The sequence below is a fragment of the Mytilus trossulus genome, chromosome 2 (genome assembly GCF_036588685.1).
Source record: "Mytilus trossulus isolate FHL-02 chromosome 2, PNRI_Mtr1.1.1.hap1, whole genome shotgun sequence".
In the NCBI taxonomy this organism is placed as follows: Eukaryota; Metazoa; Mollusca; class Bivalvia; order Mytilida; family Mytilidae; genus Mytilus; species Mytilus trossulus.
The window spans coordinates 26,361,819-26,380,684 of record NC_086374.1 but is presented as its reverse complement, the minus strand read 5'-3'; the positions used below and the strand labels follow the sequence as shown (position 1 = coordinate 26,380,684).

The following is an 18,866-nucleotide window of genomic DNA, read 5'->3' as shown; positions in this document are numbered from 1 at the left end:
GTGATTATTGACTTTCCGTATTGATTTTCCTCTAAGTTCAGTATTTTTGTGATTTAACTTTTTCCTCAGTTTCCGTTTGTGAAACGAATTTGTTTTCTCTCGTTGATAAATGACGTTTGAACAACGGTTACTACTGTTGCCTTTATTTATTCCTGTTATGAACTGTACTCAAAGTCGACGTAAATGTTTCTTAATATGTGTTATTGTTTAATCTACTCATAAAATGTTACACTTATATATGTGAATACGTCTTAAAACTTGAAGCCTGTCATATATATGACATAATTCAAGTACAAAATAAACATTGATGTGTGCATGTTTCTTACTGTTTAAGTATTGTATTAATCATTTTGCTGACCATTAACAATGTAAAACTTATAATTCTAATTTCATTTTTCCAAGTTTGGGTTTTCAGTACGTTCTTATCTCTGAATGGCTGACAATAAACAAAATTGTCATACAAGTATTGTTACAAACAGCTTACATTTTTTTACATAAAAGCATCTTTTCAGATAAAGGGAAATGAGCTTATCGGTACTGACATGGTGAATATCATATTTTTATTAAAATTTACATTGATTAAAACTAAGAAATTAAAAAAAAAAAAGTTTTCAACTGCTGGCAAAATTGACCTTAGATACATTAAAAGATTTATCTCCCTTTTGGTCCTAAAGCTCCTCACTTAGTCATGTATTTGTCTATCTTTGGGTTTAAAATTTTGGGCCTTTGGGCGATTGTTAATCCAGAAAAACGCTTTGGGGTACAAAGGTTTATAATGGAATCTTTCATTTACAGTCTAATGTTTACAATAGCTTTTAACATATGTAAGCATTAATTTTGACAATGCTTAATGAATTTTGCAGTAGACATGGATGCGATTATTTACAAACTAAAAATTATTTAACTTCATGTTCTTAGAGGTGCCTCGTTGGCCTGGCTGTCTTCTGTATGATACTGTATTACTAGTCTGTAGAATAATGCTGTGAGTTCGAACCCCTCACTTGACTGATGCGTGCGATCCCAATATAAATTGTATAGGTTTGCCGTTTTTTGCGCTTAATATCTTTTATTCTTTCCAAGAATCCCGGCTTTAACCAGCAATAACAACTGGCCACTAGGACAAGGATATTGCCAATAGTGCTATAATCAATCAATCAATATTTTTTTTAGCTGTATGATAAACGATATGTTAAAAAAGTATTTTTACAAAAATGATGACCCAGATTTTAGTTCACACGGAATTTTATGATTTTGAAGTCTTGTAATATTCAATATGATACAACGATAACATGAACTTGGAAAAAGTATAAAAGGATAAATTCAATTAGATGACAAATGTTAATTTTTCTAATCTCGAATTCATGTCGTGGGTCTTATATTAATCATTAATCAAATAGTCAAAATTAATACGGTTATCAATGAACTTCTATCACTAGGCAGTACAACTCGTTGCTGCATGTAACAATTTTCAGAAGCTATGCCCGTTATGTACGAGGAAACACTATCTGTAACTTGCATAACCTCTGTAGCGATTCTTGGATGATTCGGTAGGTAAATCGTTGCAAGGCGTTTGCTACTATCCAACTTATCCTCATTTTTAAATGACAACCGACGTGCACACCCTTCATCCGCCAAGTGGATTCCGTGTTTCTCTTTCAAACATACCTTCGTTTCTAAGTGGTAATCGATGTAAACACCCCCAATTCGCTCACATATGTCCCTATCCAACTTACCCTCCTTTATAAATGGAAGTCAATGTGAACACCCTCCATCCGCCCAGTAAATTACGTATTTCGATACCCGATGTACCTTCGTTTATAAGTGACAGTCGATGTTGTTATGATATTGTAATTATTATATTTATTCATATTGGCATAATTTGTGTTGTGTGGAACAATTATAGATACTGATCGAATTATTGAAACTTTCCATTTAACGTAACATAATGATTCCAGAATTATCCTGATAAAAGATGCAGTATTCATACTTCTTGTTTTCCCGTTTGAATGGTTTTACACGTCTAGTTATTTATGGCCCTTTATAGCTTGTTGTTCGGTGTGAGCCAAAGCTCCGTGTTGAAGGCCGTACATTGACCCTTCTTGAAAACTTTTGTATAATAAATCTTGTAAAATTTTATTATTGATTTTTGTCTTTTGTTGGCTACAATTCAAAGGTGATTTCTGACCGTAACAATGTGCACATTTCTCATCCAAGTCGATCACGTATATCTCTTTACAGGTAACCTTCGTTTATTAGTGGCAGTCGAGATGCACATCCTTCATCCAAGTCGATCACGTATATCTCTTTACAAGTAACCTTCGTTTATTAGTGGCAGTCGAGATGCACATCCTTCATCCAAGTCGATCACGTATATCTCTTTACAAGTAACCTTCGTTTATTAGTGGCAGTCAAGATGCATATCATTCATCCAAGTCGATCACGTATATCTCTTTACAAGTTATCTTCGTTTATTAGTGATCAATGCTCTTCAACTTTATACTTGTTTGGCTTTATAACTATTTTGTTTTGAGCGTCACTGATGAGTGTTATGTAGGCAAAAAGCGCGTCTGACGTATTAAAGTTTAATCCTGGTACCTTTGATAACTATTTACACCACTGGGTCTATGCCACTTCTGGTGGACGTTTCGTACCCGAGGGTATCACCAGTCCAGTAGTCAGCACTTCTGTGTTGACATGAATATTTCCTGTAACAACAAAACTTTACATTTTTCGAAAAACTAAAGGATTTCCAAATCCCAGAAATAGATTACCTTAGCCGTATTTGGCACAAATGTTTGGAATTTCGGATCCTCAATGCTCTACAACTTTATACTTGTTTGGCTTTACAGTTGTTTTTTTTAGCGTCACTGATGAGTCTTATGTAAACGAAACGCACGTCTGGCGTATCAAATCATAATCCTGGTACCTTTGATTACTATTATAGATGCAACTTATATGTACTATCTAACTATTTATAAATAAGATTGCTTCTTGATATTCAGTCAATATTTCTATTATATATTTGTGCAGTAGATCAACTAACTTAATAACATAATACGTCAATGTTCATCCGTATATTCAAATGTATATGTTATAGTCACACAATTGAAACAATGTATTGCTAACTACAAACTTTTTTTCTCCTCAAAACATTAAAACAGTATTTCATTTTAACATTTTGCATTGTCAACAATAGTAGGTAATAAACACAAGGCAGTGTTTATTTGGTACTTGATTTGTGACATGTTTATGATAGACTTTAAATTTAAAATTTATTCTAACATTATGTAAAGACGTATTTGAAAGGTATTCTTTTAGTATATATCACAGTCACACCTTAAATAACAATATTTCCGCGACTTTTCGTAGAAGTCTCGTATATTCTGTATAATTGATATTGGTCGCGGCATTACAGAGGTAAAATTATATTTTCTCATAAAATGTTAATGCAATACTTAAAAAGAGTTTTTCTGAATTCATCTTCACCTGGAACACTCAAGCTGAATATTTGAAAGCCATTTACGCTAATTTCCGTATGCCTGTAATTTAATAAACTACATTAAGACCCATAATTACAAACCTAATCTCGATTTATATCCATTTTTTAGAAATTTACCAGTGACGTCACTTTTTGTGGCGTTAATATACACTGTTCAAAATTCTATGGATATGCTGTTTCTGTTTACTGCCTAAATTAATTTTCGGTAGTTCGTTATTCTGTGGGTAACATCTCGAAATGTACTGTTATATTACTTATTTTATGTATTTCTCTGCCATGAGTGTTCTTGCATTGATTTATACTGCAATCATGTCATGTAATCTTGTCATTTTAGAGGTATTTTTAACATTACCATAAAGCACAAGGTTTGGCAAGCCAGTTAACGAGGTTCAATTCACCATGTTTTCCAAAAATGTCCTGTACCATGTCAGGAATATGGCAGTTGATATATAATTGTTCGTTTTTATGTATGTTGCATTGTCGTTTTTTTTTGTTTCACTTCATTTTTTCTGTTGTTGTGGGTTTTTTTTCTTATAATTGATGTATTTTTTCTCGGGTTTAGTTTATAGCCAGGATTTGTTTTCTTATAATCGATTTATGCATTTTAAACTGCGTTAAAATACTGTGCCTTTATTTTTTACAAAACCATATTTTTTTTATGTTAACTACACTTCAAATAATATGAATTGTTATTTTGATAAATGAAATCGTGATAACATAGTTCTTTTTAAAATATCTTGATTTGATTATTTGGGATGTGCGATATGTAATAGTTATACACCGAGGGAAAGGTATGTCTGGATAAGAAACCCCGTCGGCCGGAGGCCGCAGGGGTTTCTAATCCAGACATGCCGTATCCCGAGGTGTATAACTAACTTACACCCCATTCTAAACTCTAATATTGTTAACATTGATTATCAAATGAAAAAAAACAACAATAGCATATATTTTATTGACAATATCAAACCATGATTTATAAGATTTTATTGTTATTACATGAAAACCCACTAGTAACCTTTTTTGGTTATCTTCGTTCACACTTTGACAAGTGAGTATGTTTTACCAATGTCAAGGTTGTTTTTCATATTCCAAATACATCCTTGGTATGATATGGATCATTAGGTCAAGGTTGACCCGTATCGTGTATTCATATTAAAAACAAAAAGTACGTCATGCTCCTTGTATGCAGTTGTCAATATGGAAGGGTGTGAGACGGACGACATTTCTTAGCAAGCGTTGGATTTGGTAGATGAGACTAATTAAAAAGATAAAGGCAATATAATAACCCAAAGTAGTTACCTGTATCAGTTTAATAAAGGTAATCATAACTATATTTTCTATCTTAATACGGTTTCATGGGAAAAAAAGCCCCCCCTCTCCTCGAGAATGAATAAACATTCATATTCGGACCTACAAAGGGATAAGTGTGTCTGCAATAGAAACCCGACGTCCAGACACGCTCAGCATACAAAGATACAGATTAAATATTTCGTTACTCTTTTGCGGAAGAGGGGCCGACCCAGCTGGGGTTCCCAACTCAAAAGAAAGGGGCGGGGGTTCAAATTAGTCAAATACATTGATATTTTAAATCTGGTCCTACCCGCGGAAACCTACCCCGGGTCGGGGGGGGGGGGGGACGCAGAGTTAGAATCCCCCCCTTTTTTTATATAATAGAAACATATGACTGGTATATTAAAAAAAAAATACTTTCAGCAAAGGAGTAATTGAAGGATTTTTTTAATTTAAAATAAATGCTTAATTTTTTTTTCGCTATTGGAATTTCCTTAAATGTTTTTTGTAATATCTTGAAACAATTTGTAGTGAAAACTGTTAGTAATTTCTTGTGTTCATGCTATTTAAAGAATAATCAATTTCTATTGTTACGAATAACAATGGACTTTCTTTGCGGGATGTAGAAGCAGGGATTTCCAGAAACCCCGCTTGTCACAGCCTGTGGTCAAAATCCATTGTTATTCGTAACAATAGGTCTATTCAATTTACACGTGTTTCAAAAATAGAAACTATGAAGTATAACAATAGAGCTGGGGTGTAAGTTAACATTAAACTATAATGGAATTTAAACTTTATAACCGAGGGAAACACGTCCACTTTATACATGATATATATTCACTGAACAAAAAAAATATACTTAAGATTTTGTTTTAAATATATCATCGCTAATGTCCCTTTAAACCTTGTTTAAGCCGGAGGCTGATCTAACACTGACATACCAAGTCGTAGTGGGATAACTATTTTACATCCCAGCTGTTTTAGATTAGACGAAAAACCATTGACAATTTATAAAATCTAGTTTAGAACGCCTTACAATCATTATAATATACTTTATATATTACTATATGATATATACCTTTTATGACCCCCCAAACACAATGAGTAGATATCTAACAATGTCAACTCGCTCCACTTGCCAATTGGCTCACACTATATCGCCACTTCATAAAAAAATCGCCCCTCTCTTGTTTTACCGACTCGCCCCCAAAAAAGTCTAAAATCAAATTGAACAATCAGTCTGACAACTCAGTTATGAACGAAAAAGGTTTAAACCACTCTGATTAAAGGTCTGCCAACTCATTCAATTTATAAAAAGATCTTGCTTCCTTTAAGTATTGTAAATTACTTTTGGTTCGTATCCAGTCGATCTGGTGTATTGGTATATGTCGTGGCTTGATATGCTAAAGGGCTTGGGTTCGAATCCGAGCATATTCACTAGATTTTTCTACGTGAGTTTTAAAAGATAGTCTTTTACGTATAATTAAAGTTTAATGGTGGATTTAACATTCCTGCCAAAATGTTACAGAAAAAAGAAAGCATGCATAACAAAGACACTCAAACTGGGGTGATCTGGTAGGGGTGATCCGGCTCAAATCACCCCTGTTAGAAAAAGGAGCTGGGATGTAATACTAAACAAAAAACTTCACATAATAATCAAAAGCTTTAGAGCCAACAAATTATTTGATACATGAACCTATATCATTTACTCATACCCGGAGGTAGATATGATATGAAAACATATATATGAATAATAAAAACCACGTTTCCTAATCAAATAATAACTTTATCTCTCAATTTTCTCTGTAAGTTTTGTTAATAATCCTTGAAGTAACGACCATTTCCAAATTACAACAATTCCACTCCTTTATGAACTTCCTTCTTTCAACTACATGGCGATTTCGACATGTTCGATTGAACATTCTGATTTTCGATCCACATAACTACGTCTGACCGATGGGTTGTTAATGAGTGTGTATAGCTTAGCCCATTTACGGCAAATACGTCTGTATTTTTGGCTTTTTGTTTCGACATTTCCGCGTTTGTCATTGACAGGTGTTAGTAACACATTAGCACACCCTTTTTCTTTGTTGATAAGTAGTAATTCGTTACAAAATACTGACGCAACTGGATTTCTGTGATGAACTTCTACCATTAACATACCAAGATAAGTCGAATAACCTGAAAATTAATAATGTTGATTATAAAAATTCAGTATGATAATGATCGCTAATCAATCATTTGAACACCGACTATAATAATACTATGATGCACATGCCTTCCGTCTTAACAAGACATAAATATTAGATAGACTTCAATACTGAAATTGTGTTTTGCAACGATTTGTCTTATTCAAAATCTTATTTTAAACATTACAGGGGTGAACATCCACTGATTAACATACTGATAAGTTGTGGTTATTTTTCAATGATATCCATACAAAAAGTCAAGTCATCTATATACATCTTTCGCCATCATAAATCGGCATGACATTAATATCATGCCTTTCGCCCGTTTCATCTGTCCGACTAGAAATGCACTGTTGTGTTAGGCCCATTTATATGATTTACTTTATAAATGAGATAATTTGTGTCTCGTCATGTTCCGTAGTGTCATAGCTTTAAACGGAATTCTTCTGAACGTTTACGCAAATTTAATTTCTAAAAAATTCAACCAGATCGTCTTGACGATGACAACAAAATAAAAGAAAAGAAATAAACGGGAAATAAAAATAACCCACAGAAATCTAATATCATAATACCATAACCAAGAAGAAAAACAATGAAAAATACAAGTCAACAAAAACAAATCATTGCACAGAACCCAAAGACTAAGCAACACACACTTCTGCAAAATCCTGGGTCTAGCATCAGATGCATCGAAAAGGTAGCAAGTTCTTGTACTAAGACCAACTTTCATGTTGCCCATGTAAGTACATATTCTGTTATAAGTCACTGTTTTTGTTTAGGTGTCACTTGAAGCACGCCTCTGGGTGCGGCATTTTCTCGCTGTATTGAGGACCTTAGTGTGGACTTCGGCTGTTTTCTGCTCTTCAGAATAAGAACAAGAATCTTATCAAATATACTGCTAATTTCCTTCTTTTTTTTGGTAAATTGTGGCCAGAAAAGGACGTCCTAAATCAACATGAACTTCAAAAAGACTAAATACAATTTTACGTCAAACATAATTTTATTTTTGATATATCTTCTTACGTGTTGGATATGGTTTTCGGCTTAATCATATTGATTTTAGAACCTTGAAGTACACACATGACACTGTGATAGTGTGTATTTAAAAGTAGATTGAAAAATTGTTTAACAAGTAATATGTAATAAAGTCAGGGGGGATTTAACGTAGCTCTTTCATTATTTTTTCCATACCTAAACTTTCAACTGATACTGTACGTATTTTCACTTGTTATTCTTTTAGTTATTACGAGTATTGTCAAATGAATGAAGTGATTGGTTTTTGCCGGCTGAAATTGCTTTTTGTAACGTTTATCGAAAATAAAATAGTGTTTGGGTTTTTTTAGTTTCCGCCGTTACATACTTTGTTGTATGGTCTTGTTTAAATTTGAGTTTGTGGTTTATGTCCTTATTGATCTCATTAAGATGAATTTTGATCTTTACGTATAATGACCTCATGAACATTGTCGAAGAACCCATCGAAATACGATTTAAATATTTATTAATAAAAATTTACCTTTGTCAAACTTCTCAAATCCCATCGGAAGCATACACCTATCTAACCTGGCAAGGGATATTAAACCAATAGCGAGACCAATCATAATCCGACTAAGACAGCCAACAACTCCAATGATGACGTGGAAGAAGAACATGAAGAAGGACAATATGTTGAACACTTTTCTGAAGAAAAAATATGACAAAAGTTATAACTTAATAATGTCACAATGCGCATCACTAGAAAAGCCATATCAATTTCGTAAACATGTAAAGACAGGTTAAACATTAGTTTGCAGAGCATTTCAGCATGCCTTTTGTTATCTGTATAAAAATTGTAAGACAAAATATTTTTATAAGATGTAATTCAAGGAGTTCCAGATCTCATAAACTTAAATAACCTTTTGTCCAAAATAGTGAAATTATGTTGGTAAAAAATATCATAAAAATTATACATTCCTAATTTTTTATAAAGCTACAAGTAGTGCAAGAATTTTTTTTTATTAGCAGGACCAACTATGCGAAGTCAAAATATCGTTAAAGTATACACCCCTTTAATTGAATTTAAAGGCAACCTAACTTAAGTTATCTAAAAATAAAATTATGGTATGTTTCAATTATGAATACAAAAAAGTATACACGGATGACAATGTTGAAAACTATTTTTTATATTGCAATGTGCTGATTTCAAATATTAATATAAAATGTAATATTTTTAAAAAATGTAAAGAACAAAAAAAATGTGTGTCGATTAACTCGGTTTATGTAAAAAAAATCCTGTGTCCACTCTAACAAACGGCTTAATTATACTTCAATATGTCGAAATTTCGTCTTATATGTAACAGTAATATATCCGTATCCTTATCCTTTATATCAGTCAAAACTGAGAGGAATCATATGGCCCCGTTAACTCATGTACGAAATTCAATCGATCTTTATTTGAATCGTTCTTAAAATATCAGTCTGCATTTATAAGGGACTTTCCTATTGAACTTTCCTCGGAATTTAGTATTTTTGTGTTTTACTTTTTATATTTGCACAAGCAAGACCGTTCCCTTTTCTGATCGATTTCAGGGGAAATAAATCTTTTTCACAAGTATAAACAGGGTCCTAGATGACAAGGTGTGGTAACTTATGACGGATAAGGACATTGTAAGTTTTCTGTAATAAAAAAAATTGGTTCTCCTTAGGAATGTCCGATTGTTGTTGATATAAAAAAAATGTCAATCCTTGATATTGATTCGATTGATTTTTTAATTTCGTCGTCATCTGTGAATCAAATTTTTGTGAACAGTCAACTTACTCGCGATGACATCCGTAAAAAAGTAGATATCCCAACGACGTCTAAACCATAAACAAATGGGACACATTTATTTCAGCTACGAGTATATTAAACAAAATCAGAAACTTACATATTATCCAACGCAAGCGCTTTCTGAGTCTTTAACCCTTTAGGCATCATGACAGAAAAATCCTGTAGAAAGAATCTTCTTGATAAGAAGATTTGCAGTTTTTTAAAGCCGAAATTCATTAGCATCAATGGTCTGAAAATGACAAGGATAAAAAGTATGAATAAAAAAAGAATTGGAGGGATACTACGACACTGAAACACCAAACCAATATTAGAGATATGTTTAATTTTCTGGGATAGTTAGTTTATTCTAAAATTAAGTCCTAGTAACTATTAAAGAAATTATGTTACCTACAATTGGAATAGATTTTGGACCATATTTTCTGTTTATAGATTGTAACATACAAGGTATGCTAACATATTTAGCAAAAAGTCAAAACTGCGAAATCGTCACTTTGTTTAGTTATAGTATAAAACTTAGGAAATAGTAAAGAAATTCATATACACTTTTGTCTGTTCAGATCATATATGAATTCCCTTTAAATATTACTTATCTTTATCATTGTTCCTACAAGATGTCGAATCGGTGAATGTTATAAATGTTATTTTTTTCTATATTGCTGCAAAAAATACTATTTGGACCCTTATACTCTAATCATTGTTCCTAGCGTCAGATTGCTAACTGTTGATGCACTTAAGCGTTTAGTATATGATTAATCATGTTTCTAGTTTTTTTTTAAATGTTGAATATTTTGTTTCATGCTGAAGAAAATCTGCTCAGTTAAAGAAATTTTATGTGTAAAAGGTTTTGAAAATGATACATATATTCATGTAACACCTTTTTTTTTTTATATATAACATACTTATTGATACATGACTACTGTAAAACAATATAGACCATACGTTTAAATTCTGTTCACCACTTATAATTCAATTCTCTATGCTTTATACTCACAGAAAAATAAGAACTGGATTGAAAAACGAAAATGGGACCTTTCCCATTAGAGGCAAAACTACAATGTAGGCAATCGCAATGCATGCTATCAATACTATCAGAAGAAGTAATAAGTAACCTGAAATAAATTAGAATAATGATTGATTTTGTATATGTCTTTTTGATTGGTAAGTTTTTAAAACCATCATCAGAAAATAACAACAAACGGAAACGGTTTCGCTCTTTCTCTTTATTCATGAGGAATACTGCCTATATTATTTTTATGAAGTTTTCGGTGAGTTGCATTCTTTTTACTTAGCCTTGTTATGATCCTTCCTTTCACAGAGATTCATTCCATTGGAAAACAAAACTTTTAAATAAAAAACAAAATCACATTGATAAGCTGGAGAAAAAAAACACGAAAATTAAAGAAAATTATCGAAGTTATGATAATGATAAATACATTGTTGTCAAAGATACCAGTTAAAATGGTCATAAAAAAAATCAAATGCAAATATAATAAAGAAAACTCAGAATTTAAATTGTATTCAATGTTTGGAGCTCAAATATTGTACTACAAGGACTGAGGAAAGTTTTATACCCAGGATTTTCAATGCGCTCATTTACAAACAATTGGAAAATATGAGCATATACAATTTTGAACATACACAATTTAGCTTATGCCGGTCAATGCCTCTTACAAATATTGATTGATATATTGAACAGTCTCTATCACGAGAAATACATCAACTAGTTTTAGGATACATTATTGCATGAATGTTCTCATCAGTTGCATCGTCAACATGGTGGTGAGATATAACCCTTAACTATTTTAACATGAGTGCGCGTTATGATAAATAAATAATTTTATAAAGCTAGAGTATGCATTACATTTTTCTAAAAGACAAATGCACAGCTTTTGTACCACAAAGCGGACCTATAAACTCGAATGGCAGCTATTTTGATTTGATAAAGCACCAACTTTTATAATTATGATAATTAATTGAACAAATGTTGTAGTAATAATTGTATGAAGTTGCACAAAATTACCTCAAAATTTGTTTTGTCCTGTTGTGTCGTCAAAAATGAATGTTTGTTGTCATTCTGTTGTTTATAAATGTGGCGTATACCATTTTCTGACGTCACTCACGCGAAGTAATGAATGTGTTTGTCGATAGATGTTTTTGTGTTCTGTTAAATTGTTCCATTTAAAATTGTTATAAGATGACAGCTGTACCCATATTTTGACTTTTTTACTTATTATGTCTGTTTAGTTCACGCATCATTGTAAATATAACAGATCTTGATAAGACTGTCAACAAAGTGAGAGGTAAAGAGCTATAAAACCAGGTTTAATTCACCATTTTCTACACTTGAAAATACCTGTACCAAGTCAGGAATATGACCGTTCTTGTCCATTCGTTTTTATGTGTTTATGTGTTTGTCACTTGATTTTGCCATGTGATTAGGGACTTTCCAAATTGATTTTCCTCTGAGTTCAGTTTTTTTGTGATTTTACTTTTTGCATGTTGTTAGGTCTATTATATTATTTAATTAAAACATATTTATTTATAGTGGGTTGGGAAACAAGTTTTACAACTTATATTAATCCCTTTCCACTTTTCGGGTGCGAGTGCTGCCTTGTAGCGGCATTAGCCTTCTCTTTTTCGAAATCTACAAGGGTGTCTTTAACGTGCAAGAGATATGGCTCTCTCTTAACACGGGCCAGCCATTTATCGTCCCCGTCCGACGGACTTTCATCGTTTCCTCAAAACCATACTCGCAAATGGTGTCAAGGGAGAGTCGAAAATTGAGTTCCTGAAATTTTCATCCTAAACGGGAATCGAACCAGGAACCTTTGTGTTAGTAGTCCGATGCACTAACCACTACACCACGGCTCTATATTATATTATTTACTGAGTGTTCTGAGGTATAGGAAGATGTGGTGTGAGTGCCATTGAGACAACACTCCATCCGAATAACAATTCATAAAAGTAAACCATTATAGGTTAGTGTACGGCCTTCAACACGGAGCCTTTGCTCACACCGATCAACAAGCTATAAAGGGTCCTAGTTGCGGTTTTTTTAACATAGCCATATAAGCGGGAGGTTTCGGTTAGCAAATTGGGGAAGATTAAACAAACCATCATTTCTAAAAATATTTGTACAAATTCAGGAATATGGCATTTTTTATCAAATAGTTCGAATCTATGCTTGTTGGCGTTTGTTTTTGTTGCACTTCAGTGTTTCTGTGTCCCGTTTTAACCTCTTATAGTTGACGTGGTTCTCTCTGTTTAAGTATGTATCACGGATTTGTTTTCTTGCGGTAGCGATAGGTTTCTATTGTCTTTATTTACGCTTACTTACACCATATTAAGTATGCAATCTGTGTACCCGAATAGCGTAAACTTGCTGCCTAAAATAAGAATAATATAATGTGAATTGCGTTTTCGAATATCGTTGTCGTTAAAATATTTATAGTGTATACAATTATATGATTAGATACAGTTTCACATTACTGAAAATAATTTGCAAATGCCTGAAATGGAGGAGAATGACAAATAACAATCAAAACCAAGGAGTAAACAGATAATATACATGGTAATAAAAAAAATACTTGCGTTACAATTAAAGTTATTTTAAAGTCACCTTCACAGTGGATGAAAATCTACTACGCTTTCTGCTATCTCTATAAACTGAACAGGCGTATCAGGTTCGTTAAAAACTGCAATCAATCCGAAGGCTATCAAGACATTCATACGCTGCTTCTACGCACGAATTGGCATTTCATGACGACGTGGTTTTTGTGTCTTACCACGCAGTCCTTCTGCGCTAATGCCGTATTAACGATAATTTCCCAGTACGATTATACATACGAACAAACCATGATCAAACCCGATATTATTTGAATATCACAAGACTGTGTTTGGATGCTGCTAAATGCTATACTATCGAATTACTCTGTTGCTAGCAAGAGTATCAGGTTTTACCTCGTTATTTTCACGACTGTGATTCCTGACAACTGGTGATAAATACTAAACTCTTCGTTATCGGTTTAGAGTAGCCGACTACACCATATGCATAAACGTGACTGAGGTCTGTCAAAATGTCAAACTGGAGACCAAAAGTTGAGGAATTCAAGAACCATTGGAATGTCCCATATCCTGTTACACTCTCAACGGCAAACAGGTTGCATTTAGGGAGTAAACTATGGTATTCTTCATAACAATTAACAATAAACAAGCCTCATATCTTGACTAACATCTAGAAGTTAACAATGAGGGTTTATTGAACACAAAATATTACGACAAAAGAGATGATTTCAGCTATCTAATTTATCTAATCCATTTCTAAGTAACAACATTCCAGCAGCACCTGCATACGGTGTATATATCTCCCAATTGATACAATATTCCCGTGCTTGTATTTCCTATCATGATTTTCTTGATAGAAGGTTGCTGCTCAAAAGGAAGCTATCAAACCAAAAGTTCCAAATGATGAAGTTAAAATCATCCATCGTAAATTTTACGGACGCCATCACGAGTTGGTTGACCGTTATGGAATAACCGTTTAACATCTGATATCGGATATGTTCCTTACGTCGTAACTACAATCCCCTTCCAATTCATGTATGTGACCTACCACATTAGAATATTTACCGGCTTTGTTATCTCATAGGCAACACGACGGGTGTCATATATGGTGAAGGATCTGTTTACCTTACCGTAGCACCTAATATCACACCCTAGATTGTGGTGCGGTTCGTGTTGTTTATTTTTTTAGATTTCTTAGTTGTGTTATGTGAACTATTGTTTGTCGGTTTGTCCTTTTTATTTTTAGCAATGACGTTGTCAGTTTATTTTCCATTTATGAGTTTGATAAAAAAAATCATCCGTGTCATTTTTATGAGGGAGAAATCGGTTGTCCGGGGACTGTCATATACTAGTATTTGATGAGTCTGAATTGAAACAATGACTTTAATATGTCTCTTTTTTTCTAAGAGATGATGCGTTTGTTTTGTGCACGTTTCACGTGACACCGTATTTACAAAAGGGCTTTACAATAGAACAACGCAACCAAAACTACAGAATTTCAAGGGGTCGACGTGTCGTCAATAATGGTTTAGGAGATTTCAAATTGTGCCTTCCATTATGCAGATTGTTTCGGATAAACGAGGAGATGAAATTTCTTCTTGTGTGTCTCTTTGAAATCTTTCTTAAGCGAACACGGTATCTAGTTCAGCAAAATGCAATTCTTGACGAGAAGATAGTTCAGCAAAATCCAATTCTTTACCGGGAAGACGATGAGCACACCCTGATCCATGTAGTATGGAGGAAACAGGCTAACATGTAGTACTGCACTGCATACAGTATTGGGACTTAACTGTGACCCTACGACATACAAGAGACAGAGGATTATATTTAACAGCCGTCTTGGTTAAATACAATCAAGACAGGATAATTTGATGAAAGTGGAAGCTTTTGACTTGTTCTCTGTTTTTAAAATGTTGAGATCAAATCGCTATTTTAACCAATAATTTTTCATTGTACTCTGGAATAATGTTTGAGATAATAATCATTTAATTGGCTTAAATAAAAGTAATATTAGTTATATATTATAATGATGAAAATTGGTAAGCAAAGGGTTTTAATGTAAACAAACTTCAGCATATTTTGGCATTGAGTAATGACAACATCATACTGTTAGACAAATACGCATATTTTGCAGTTTTAACATTTGAAACGTTTGTGATTTCCTTATTTATAAAATGTATTTCTATTTCTTAAATATGAAACCACCAATTAAGACTTTAACGTCGCTGGGCTTCTAAAATGTCGCATATGACTGTTTTGGCTAAACACACTTTTTAACACCAATGGTCTGGGCGGGAGGAAATCTTTTGTAGTTCAAAATAGCATAAAGTAAGACCAATCAAAATGTGTGAAATAAGACATATTACAAAATTGCCAATGTCAGTTTTTTGTAAATTTTGCTTCCAAAATGTTGAATGAAAGCTTGAAAATCGTTGTAGAATGGCTTTGGGAAAAAAATAATTGTACATTCCTTTATTTCTGTGAAAATAATCTAAGTTCTTGGGTAATCCAGAAATGTCAACGTTTTCATTTCACCGCTATTTACAAAATTTTTCAAGTTTACATACGACATTTAGGAAGCATGCATTTTGCCAAAATTTTAAAAGTCTGTTTGTGAGATATTTTTTCTTAGAAAATTTGTTATTTACAACATTTTAGAAGCCCAGCGACGATAACCGGATTTATGCATATTGTCGTAGCTTCACTTGGCCCTACCATGCACAAATCCGACCAAATTAAGTTGCATATCCGGTTCTTATATATTTCGCTACGCCTTGTAAAAGAGGGGCAAACGATACCAGAAGGACATCTGAACTCATAAATCGAAAATAATCGACAACGTCATGGCTAAAAAAGAAAACGACCAACAGACAAACAATAGTACACAAACAATCAATATAAAAAAAGACTAAGAAACACGAACTCCGCAAAGAACTTGGGGTAATCACAGGTGCTCCAGCAGTGTAAGCAAATCTGGCACAACATGTGGTACTCTTTAAAGATCTGTCACGATCTGCACAAATTCTTTTTTTTAAATCGTAGCACAATCTTCGTCCAGTCTAACGAAAAATTAGCTGTTTTTATGACACAATTGATTTCATAGTTGAGTCAACAAAATACCAATGGACCTGTTCCCAATGACTTTCATTAATATGATGGCCATTAATTGATATGTCAAAATGTTTGTTAACAATGACTTGCATTAATACGTTGACCATTAATTAATATGTCAAAATGTGTATTATACATGACAGAAAGTTTTTGTTTTCATCCTTTACACAATGTATTTGTATTTGGCACCTTTAATTACAACCTGTTTCCGTTGCACTTATACTAAAATGTGTATTTTACTTACAACTAGATTGTCATTTAAACTCTTTCTGAGTTTCATTGGCAAGAATGTGTAGTCTCCTCTTTGCATCTTTTCGAGATCTTTACGATAACCAATGAAGATTGAAAGGACGTAAACTACCATAAATATACTGGACAAAGAGAATGACACATAAAATCCAGCTGAAAAAATTATTGTTAAAAGTGAAACAGAATTTAAAATTCATGAAAAAAATATGTGTACCATGATTATATAAAAAAAGTGTGGTATGATTGCCAATGAGGTATCTCTCAATAAGTGACCAAATGACACAGAAATTAACAACTATAGGGCACCGTACGACCTTCAACAATGAACCAAGCCCATACCGCATAGTAAGTTATGAAAAGCTTCAAAATTACAATGTAAAACAATATTCTAACGAGAAAACTAACGGCCTAATGTATGTACAAAAATGAACGAGAAACAAATATTTAACACATAAACCATGACAACCACTGAATTACAGGCTCCTGACTTGGGATAGGCACAAACCTTCAGAATTTTGCGGGATTAAACATTTTAGCGGGATCCAAACCCTCCCTAACCTGGGACAGTGGTGTAACAGTTCAACAAAAGAACGAATACTACACAGAGTTGACGTGGCCGGGTACTTGTATATCCCAACAACAAAAAGACACTAAGTACAGATCTGAGTGAAAGAACTCGCAGTAACTGACAGCTAGTTCAAAGCTACTAACAACTATTAAAAAAAATATGCATCTAAGACTATATTCTCAATCAGAACAAATCCAATATCCAATGAATTAAGTGTTAAGATGTCATAAACAGTCAGAGAAAATCATGAACTTGTGCAATGCCAAGACACAGATATCTGCTAATTGTAGATCCATGAATGTGTACATGTATATAACAATAGTATTTAGTTAGCTTTTAATTTACTGATAACAAAATCATTACTAATACCAATTATAACAATATTCAATAATCATATTACAGTAATGAATTGGTAACCTTTCAGAATAAGTTTATTTAAAGGATAAGTTTACTAGGATCGTTTCGAACTATTCAGGGCACGCTAAGCAACATTTCCGTAAGAATGAGGATGTGCTATCCCGTTTGAAATTAGTTTTCTACAGTTACACAAAAAACTTCAATACCAAATCTTAATATCTATGGAAGAATTTAGTGAAAGTTTTAAGTAATTAGTAGTAACGAAATCCTTCGCTTAATTGTTTACCAGTAATACATAGATTATATTCATTAGAATAAAATAAAAATAACACAACAGACACTCCCATAGAGAACGAGTTATGAAATTAATGACCGTTAGATGGTGTCAAAGGAACATCACAAACCAAACAGGGAAAATTACAATAGGTAACGAAAAATCGTCTCTTTTGTCGGAAATTTTAGTGTGGAGTTTCCCGGGTAAAACTGAAATATCTAAATCTAGGAAAGGACAGTTATTACCGTTTTTAATATTTAATTAATTTGAAGTCAGTTCCTTTTGGTAATATTCGGCAGTACAACTGAGAAATATTTGATTAAAATAACTGTAAGTGTTGTAGAATTTATGAATAAAATACAATTTAGACGGGTCTTTTTTGAGTTTGGTCATAGACTGTGATTCATATCAGTACACAAACAAGTGGGTACAATTAGTGCTCAATGGAATACCCATATCCTGGCGATAAACGTTGTTGTCGAAACGTACATAGATATTATCAAGGAAAACATTAACATTTTCAATCGTCTCATCACACCTGAAATAAGAATATCTCGCAAATTTACTCTTTTTTTTGGGAGAAGGAAGCTTAAAATGAGATGCAGCAAATATGTTTGCATTCAAATTTACCAAACGATCATTTTACTCAAAAGGAAATCTTTTGATTGTGTGGAATTGTAGTGTAAAGATTAGAAAAATCAAATCTACCAACCGAATCAACAGGACCATCAAAAGTGCGTATTTTTTCTAAAACATCCAAAGATTTGTTTATGCTCCAAAAATAGACAAGTGTCTCGCTACTTTGAAGACTCATTGGTGGCATTCGGCTGTTGCCCACTCTATGGTCGGGTTGTTGTCGCTTTGGTTCATTCACCATTCCCTTTCTCAAATTTAAATCCACTATTTTCATATATTTTATTGCAATAGTTTATGATAAGCTCTTTGATAGTAGTTAAGAA

General features: G+C 33.0%; 1 protein-coding gene across 1 annotated transcript; it reads right to left on the bottom strand.

Annotated features, from left to right (window-relative positions):
- Positions 1-6,622: 6,622 nt before the first annotated feature.
- Positions 6,623-16,856, bottom strand: LOC134706858 (stimulated by retinoic acid gene 6 protein-like). The gene is made up of 6 exons (XM_063566172.1): positions 16,704-16,856; positions 13,122-13,170; positions 10,776-10,893; positions 9,882-10,013; positions 8,492-8,655; positions 6,623-6,970 (listed from the first exon to the last, which is right to left on the bottom strand). The coding sequence occupies exons 1-6, from the start codon at positions 16,821-16,823 to the stop codon at positions 6,678-6,680; spliced, it is 876 nt and encodes a 291-aa protein (XP_063422242.1). The 5' UTR covers positions 16,824-16,856; the 3' UTR covers positions 6,623-6,677.
- Between the last annotated feature and the right edge of the window lie 2,010 nt (positions 16,857-18,866).

Excerpts from the sequence above, each read along its gene's own strand:
- LOC134706858 (XM_063566172.1), bottom strand. The coding sequence starts at position 16,823 with ATGGTAGTTTACGTCCTTTCAATCTTCATTGGTTATCGTAAAGATCTC. Across the intron at positions 13,171-16,703 it reads GTTTAAATGACAATCTAGTT|GCAGCAAGTTTACGCTATTC; the intron begins GTAAGTAAAATA and ends TTCTTATTTTAG. Across the intron at positions 6,971-8,491 it reads ATTTGAGAAGTTTGACAAAG|GTTATTCGACTTATCTTGGT; the intron begins GTAAATTTTTAT and ends ATTAATTTTCAG.